The 7,232-nt window shown below is 51.2% G+C and overlaps 2 protein-coding genes across 2 annotated transcripts; both read right to left on the bottom strand.

The window, feature by feature from the left end:
- Window positions 1-307: 307 nt before the first annotated feature.
- On the bottom strand, window positions 308-4,525 carry TEOVI_000914000 (Rapamycin-insensitive companion of mTOR, N-term/Rapamycin-insensitive companion of mTOR, middle domain/Rapamycin-insensitive companion of mTOR RasGEF_N domain containing protein, putative; the record flags this gene model as incomplete). Its single annotated transcript, XM_067221507.1, has 1 exon — window positions 308-4,525. The coding sequence occupies one exon, from the start codon at window positions 4,523-4,525 to the stop codon at window positions 308-310; it is 4,218 nt and encodes a 1,405-aa protein (XP_067077608.1).
- A 1,273-nt stretch (window positions 4,526-5,798) lies between these two features.
- Window positions 5,799-6,743, bottom strand: TEOVI_000913900 (uncharacterized protein; the record flags this gene model as incomplete). Its single annotated transcript, XM_067221506.1, has 1 exon — window positions 5,799-6,743. The coding sequence occupies one exon, from the start codon at window positions 6,741-6,743 to the stop codon at window positions 5,799-5,801; it is 945 nt and encodes a 314-aa protein (XP_067077607.1).
- Between the last annotated feature and the right edge of the window lie 489 nt (window positions 6,744-7,232).

Raw genomic sequence — 7,232 nt, 5'->3', positions numbered from 1 at the left:
ATAAATAAATATATATATGGTGTGCACACGGCCTAGCTTGTCGCATCTAGTAAAATTGCCCAGCTGAAACAGCGTCCTTTTCCCCTCCACAGATACAAAGACTTTCCATACTCTACAGCCACTTCTGTCAGCGCGTAAACCCTAACCCCACGTCAACCAACTGCCTGCATCCACTCCAAAAAAAGTTCACACACACACACACGCGCACAAAGGCTAAAACAGAAACGGAGATAAAACGGTAGTCGCACACGTAGCCACACATAACATCCCAATAAAAAAAACTACCTAGCTCGTTCCCCGACATACGTCAGCCACGCTGTGGTTCCGGCACGAAAACAACCGTTTTACGGACTAGTGGGGTTGGTTTTGTAAGTGGGGCTTCCTCCAATATGCTAGCTATGAATTTCCGGTCGTCATACCGCATACGAAAAGCCTGAGCGCAGTGCCTAAGAAGCCACCGCATTTGGGGATTCACAAAGATATGGGGTTGATGCTTTAGGGTCTGCGACAACATCTGTCTTGCAGCGTCGCGGCGCACAGGATTGGAAAGTGCAAAGATGTGGTGAAGGATGCGGGTCGACGTCGCACTCAGGCCCTTAATAACATCACAGAAGGTACTGGAATCGCGAGAGTCCACTGGAGAAGGGGTGGAGCCTACCGAGTCGGTGGTTTCTTCGTCATTCTTTGAATTTCCATCCACCATCTCTCCATCGTAACGCATGTGGGCGAAGTATGGTGGCGAGCACGAAACCCTTGATGGATTGTCGCGGCGACCGATGGCCGTCCAGTTGGACGGTCGATTATCAGCAAAAGCAACGGAGTACGGCACACCGTCGGCACTCATGTACGCGTTACTTTCGTTTACTACGTAGTGGGATATCTCAGTCAGTTTCTCCGCAGCGCGCCTCGAGCGGGCAAGCAGACATTTACCAACAATACAAATACTAGAAACACTTGCCGTATCGGCAAAACGCGACAGCGCCATCAGTTGATTTTGCAACATAGGCACGCTACGCATTAGAGAGAAGCCGGCGTCGCTAGATGCGGCGTGGCACACACAAAGTATGGCGTCCTTTAGCTCGCTGACGTCCCCGACACACTCAATGGTGTAGGTCTGTCCAGCCGCTTGATAGCCACGGGACGCGGATAGGAGTTTCACCGAATGAGAAGATGGAAGGTGCCCCTCTCGCGACAGGCGCAGTGCGTGCTTTTCATCCTGCTTGGCGGTACTAGTTTTGGCTGCTTCCGTGCCCCAACGACCTACAAATGATGGATCCTCCTCAATCAGCGCATTAGCGTCATCGTCATCCGCTGTTGTTCCGTCCATATCCACGTCATCGTCGTCGATGTTGTCCCTCTCGCCAAATGTTCCGCACTCATACACAATATCAGGTAACATTGGCTGTTCAAGTATCCGTCGCACGGATCGTTGCCACAGGTTGCTGTGCTTGAAGAGCGTGCACCCCTCGTTGGACTTACACAATACCGCAGCAAAGTGGCTTGGGAATATTCCAGATGGTAGAGTAACTTGTGAGTCTGGTCCGGCGGTTGCCGTGATGGGCTTCTGAAAGGTCAACCCTGTGTCGGAGTAAGTGCGGTTGTGGCGATGACGGAACAACGCGCTCATACCTTCACGAAAGTCGGCCCCGGACCCCAGTGCGCGGCCAGATTGCATATTCTCCACGGTAGTAACGTGGTTAGCCGACTCCGTTTCTTCCCAGCGGCGTAATTCCTGCTCTACCCAGCCGTAGCACTGCAGGAATCGGAACCCTGATGGCCGCCCTACGATGCAGTATAGCAAGGTGTTAAGGTCAAGCTGTTTGGCATTCTCTCGAATCGTGTCACTCTCCATTAGTACTGTTGGAGAAAGAGAAATGAGGTAATCCAGTGCCTCGTCGGAACAAAAGCAAACGTTCAACAGGAGTTTGAAGGCGCACTCAACAACACGGGAATGATCGTCGTGCAGAGCTTGGACCAGCGTTTCAATACCCCACCGCATGGACGTAGAGAAGTCACGCCACAGGGCATCACGCAGCTGCTTCACAGCACATAACCTTATCTCGTCGGACTCATTGCATAGCGCTGAACGAAACATTTGACGAATCCATTCACATACTCCGTAGTTGGGTACGGCACCAAGATTCATGCAACGCAGAAGCTGAAGACAAACCTCCTGCAGGGTGTCATCGGGGTACGGGGCGCTAACCCGTTCCCCAGAAAGCTCCACAAACATCCTATTGATGGTAGAAAACATGTTTGAGTCCTTTAGCACCACAAGACCATTTGCCGTCATGGAGTACCTCCCAACCATGCGGAGTAGAGTCTGCCCCACACGCTTTCCCACACGTTGCTTATTTAGCACATATGGTGTTCCTCGGATCACTTCCTCAAGGCAGGCTGCCATGGCTCCGCTGAAGCCGAATGAATCAAGCGCAGCAGTCCCTTCTCGCGTAGAGAGGAACAAGTCAAGCATCACCATCCCCAACATGCACACTTGCGGAGTGGCCTCCCTCGGCTGAAGTGTCAAAAAGGTCCGTGTAGATGTGTTAATCACTGGAAGGTAGAACGCAATGAGGTTTCGAAAGAACAGAGTTTCATTCAGCACCCACCGAAACCTCCTGATGCTCTTTAGTGGGCCCTGAAAAAGTAGCAGTAGTAGGTCATAGTTCCATGACAAAAAACTATTCCCCCCCTCAACATTCGTATCCTTCAACATCCTCTTGAAGTCCGCATCGTCTTGCTCCAACGCGCCTAAACCATACGTCGCTACTGAGGCAGTTGAAAGTGCACTCACCCACCCGCTCCCCACCACGTTCCCAACCGCGACCGTGGCGGTGGTTGCTATGCCCTTTGCTGTTTTACCTCGTTGAGGGATCCGAGAGGAGAGAACGCCCTCCAACGACAAACAACCCTCGAGTGCGAGACGACCCACAGCTTTATTAAGTGCCGTATGAAGTCGTTTCACTGGCTTCTCAGGGAGCACAGTATCCATGAGTGTTAGCATGTCCTGAAGAAGTGATAGCGCGGCGTGGGTTAGGACAGAGCTGGAGTTGGGGTCTTGTATGACTGAAACCAATGCGATGGGAAGACCATGGTGCGAGAGCATCAATAGCACACGACCAAGAATGGGATCTAGCACGTGGTAACCGATCGCCTTGGTTGTCGGGACAAACTCATCCGGCTCATCGCACCAATCACCAAATACATGTTCGGAGATCATGCTTTCGCTGCTGTTATGCCCCCTCCCCAGTGGAGTGTTAAGCACAAAACTCCCCTCAGAATCTGCAGGTTCATTGGGAGTGGCCGGGAATAGTTCCTGCTTTTCCTTAAACCCCCGCCACGGCTCCACCAGCGTTATACCGCGGTGCGGTGCCAGCTGATACAACAACTTGTTGAAAAGTGTTAGTAGTACCATCTTTCTGTCAAGATCACATGGCAAATGTAGAATGTCAATCACGGCACGGAGTCCTTTTGTCTCGGAACACACCCACAACACACCAACCCAATTCCGCATCAGCATAACCAGTACCTCTTTCGCTCCATTCATCAGGGTTAAGTCTTCCGTACTGCACATGTTGGTTGAGTACAAAAAAGGTGCGTATAGAACGTCAAGGTCATTGTAACCTAGATACTGTCGTGTCTCAGGTGAATCAAACATGTCTAGAATCACCTCAAGAACAGATTGTACTTCATCGCGAGTGGCAGCACCCTTTTCGATACAGTACCGCAAGAGGGTAATATGTAGCGACGCGGTCGTCGCCATCTGTGGGAACTGCCGAAGAAGCATCACGGCGACGCAGAGCGCTTGACTCCTTCGTTTGAGGAGAAGGTTCGGCACAGGATCCTGCAAGTCGAGTAGCGCCGCAATGCGGTAAACCCAACCGAAGGGAAGTTCGTGGTATGGTTCAGCGGAGGCCTTGTGCAGTTCAATCAGCCGCCTGCACAAACTTAGCACGTACTCCAACTCTGTAGTGTTTTCATGGTCAAAACACATACCAATAAGTCCTGCACCTCCTTTCGAAAAGAGGCAACGAAGAAATTCAGTGTCTGCTGCGAAGATTCGGGCGAGCCGTAAGGCAAGGAGTCGCATGATGCAACTGGAGGAGTCGAGTGCCTCCACCACAACTGCGGCCAGCTTCTCTGGGTGATCAAGCTTGAACATGGTTTCCCTGCCAACGTGCCATTTCTCACCTATGGCACAAAGCTCGTTCAACTTTTCAGCACGCTCTGTTGCGGACGACTCGCCTCGCGGTCTACTGACTAGCTGTTCCAACGCAGCTAAGGAAACCTTCCGAAAGTATGCTTGAGCCACAACTGTGTACTCCCCCCATGCGTCACAGAGGCGCTGTAAGTCTTCCATTGATGACGCAGCGGTCGCATCCCCTTCACCAGCAGCGGATGCTCCCTTGGAGAGCTCGACACAAAGCTTTTCATAACTTGCCTGTGCTCTGGAAAAATCCTTCAAGTTAATGCCAGCATTTTGTAGCAAGGACAGTGCCCCAGGACTAAGACCAGTGGTAACCATCGCACAGTCTGCCACCCGGATCTTCACTTTTGTCGCCTCCTTTTTCACCTGAGTAAAACTCTTTTTTTACTATTACTTCCTTAGCAGTTTATTGTCGGTGCGCTCTCTTTATAGTATATATATATATAAATTGTGTTCTATTCAGTAATCGTGATAACAATATGGTGCCAAGGCGTCTAACTGGTCAACTTCTGGGACCCCCACTGCGGGACACCACCTTTTCTTTAGCCTCCACCAACACCTATCTCCAACAACAACAACAACAAAACAAGTTTTTTCTCTTGAATTCAATTTTGTGGGTGCTTCCGTCCGTGTTGTCGCTGTCCATCCAATCTTTAGGTAAGGTGGGGGAGGGATAGAGTTCGTGGGCACGTGAAATGCGAGAGACGGATTTTGTCGATTTACCCCCACCCCCAAACACGTACGAGCACTCCTTCCTTTCCTCTCACCCACCTTCAGTTGGGCGTGCAGTGACCACACTCACAAAAATGTGTTTAACTGTTTGCACCTTCCCTTCCTGTTGCTATCCCCAGGGGTAAGACAAGGAATGAAATTATATTGAGGTGGGGCATGATCTGTGGAAATGGTTGGAGAACAATTGTGTGACCGGCAACATAATGAAAAGGGGGTGAAAATGCATCCATGAGTGGGAACAGTGAAAAGTGAGGGATATTGGTAACTAAAAGAGAAAAAGTGAAGTGGCATACAAGAAAAAAAGAAGGATAGAATGTAACAATAATAAAAATGGCAATAATATATGGCCTTATGTCTATGACCGCTGCCGAAGCGACTGAGGTGTAATCCGACTGTTGAAGTACACTAGTGCCTTCGGTTTCCGCCTGCGCTGCAACGTCTTGCATTGTTTATCACCTCATAACTTGAGCCTCGCCTCGCCTGGTACCACTTTCCTAATCTAAATATTCCCTCTTCCGGTGTTACGTTACTTTATAGCAGCACATTTGTCCAGTTGATCCTTTTATCATGACACTTTAACAACGGGAGCGAACAGCCGCTGTCAAAGAAGCGTTACACTACAAACACAGCAAAGTAAAAGTGTTGAAAAAGAGGTGACAGACAGGAAGCTTCACTTTCTCAGTTGCCCTTCATACCTCAACTGAATACATATGCAACCGAATCCTCACCGAAGCCCCGTCCAAATCCTCCCGAGGCACATATTCTCATTAAAGTGAAGGAGGTGATACCTAAGCGCACGCCAAAGTACATACACCGCGAAAAAAAAAGAATGAGGTGGAAGCCGGAAGCACTTGCTACATCACTGCATCGAAAATGAAAACCCCTGCGGCCCACCACCACACCTTTCGCCATGTGGTCGAAACCCAACACTCCCTGCTGTTGCACTACGGCATTCGCCAAATGATAGTGGGGGCTGCAGCCGTAACGGCAGTTGACCTCCACTCACAACGACGGAAGTACCACCCACCATAAGGCCCTCAGGTTCAGGTTTCGCACCCGGCAGTGCACCAAACCGCGCACGCGGCACAATACCACCCCTGCTTTCGGCACGCGTTGAACCCGTACCGAAGCGGCCGAAGGCGGGCGGGGCACTGTGGGCACTCATATTCCCGACGGAAGAGGAGGCTGAGAACTGCATGGAGGAAGACAGGGAATTGGAAGCACTCCTTCTTCTGGCCGCGCGGCTGCTGTTTTCGGCGCGCTGTTTTTGTAATTCTCTAATTCGTGTGGCACTTTCCCACGAGCGATGGGGCCGCGTCAGATACTCCAGACACGCCTCTACAGGCATATCATCAAGAAAAGATGAAGCGGGCGCCGGGGGGTTCGCCTCCTCCGTTTTCTCCGTCGGAGCCACCGCTACTGTTACCTTCTTACCAGCACCAACAACAGGCCTGGGGGCCGGGGGAGCCCCCTGCTCCTTCGCCCTCTTTTCCTTATTTAACTCTGTTGCAATTGCAGGTGTGGACGTTCCTTCACTCGACTGCAATGGAAGGGGCCGAGGCCTTGGCTTCACCGTCGTGCCCGGTTTAGAGGTTAGGGCTGGCCGGGACAATGTCTTTTGAGGGGGCCGACCCCAGCGGCTGCCGCTTGTGCTCCCTGGTAAAGTCGCCGGTTTGTGCTGTAATTTAGCCCCTGAAGCAGGTCCCTGAGATCTTACGCAAAGATCCTCCGGAGGACCGACTGTCAGTTTGGTGGCCTCCTTTGCATCCACAACGTTGGATCCACTGAATGGCGGCGGAGGCATATGAAAGCTGCTTTTCACTTCGTAGAGATACCTTTTCCCTTCTTTTTCCTTTTGCCTTTCCGTCCTTCCACCAACACAGCCCTGAAGGTTGGAGGAACAACAGAACTGTAACCAAACGCACCACAGTGGGCTCGTAGGGTGAGCACTGCCCAATCCGTAGATCTGTAGATATATCCCTGAAAACAAGTGCGTACGCGACCAGCTATATACGCTCCGCAAAACGTCGCCTATTCAGGTCGAAAAAAAGGGGGAGACTACGACAGCAAAAGAGGGAAATGTTTGGATTAAGCAAACGAATATTAATATCTGGAAACGTCCGCAGTAACCACCGCACCGCACCCGAAACGAAGAGGTACGCACAACTCTCTTCTTCCCCCTTCATTTCCCTGTCACGGGACAGTCGAACTCACCATTCCAAGGGCTGGCGGCAACTTGGCGGTGCATCCACCGGAGACGGGCAAACGATTAACAGTGACAAAGAAAATAAAC

Source organism: Trypanosoma equiperdum (genome assembly GCF_001457755.1).
Source record: "Trypanosoma equiperdum strain OVI genome assembly, contig: ctg_1451, whole genome shotgun sequence".
Taxonomy (NCBI): domain Eukaryota; phylum Euglenozoa; class Kinetoplastea; order Trypanosomatida; family Trypanosomatidae; genus Trypanosoma; species Trypanosoma equiperdum.
The sequence above is the reverse complement of the archived record's forward strand: the minus strand, read 5'-3'. Positions and strand labels throughout refer to the sequence as shown.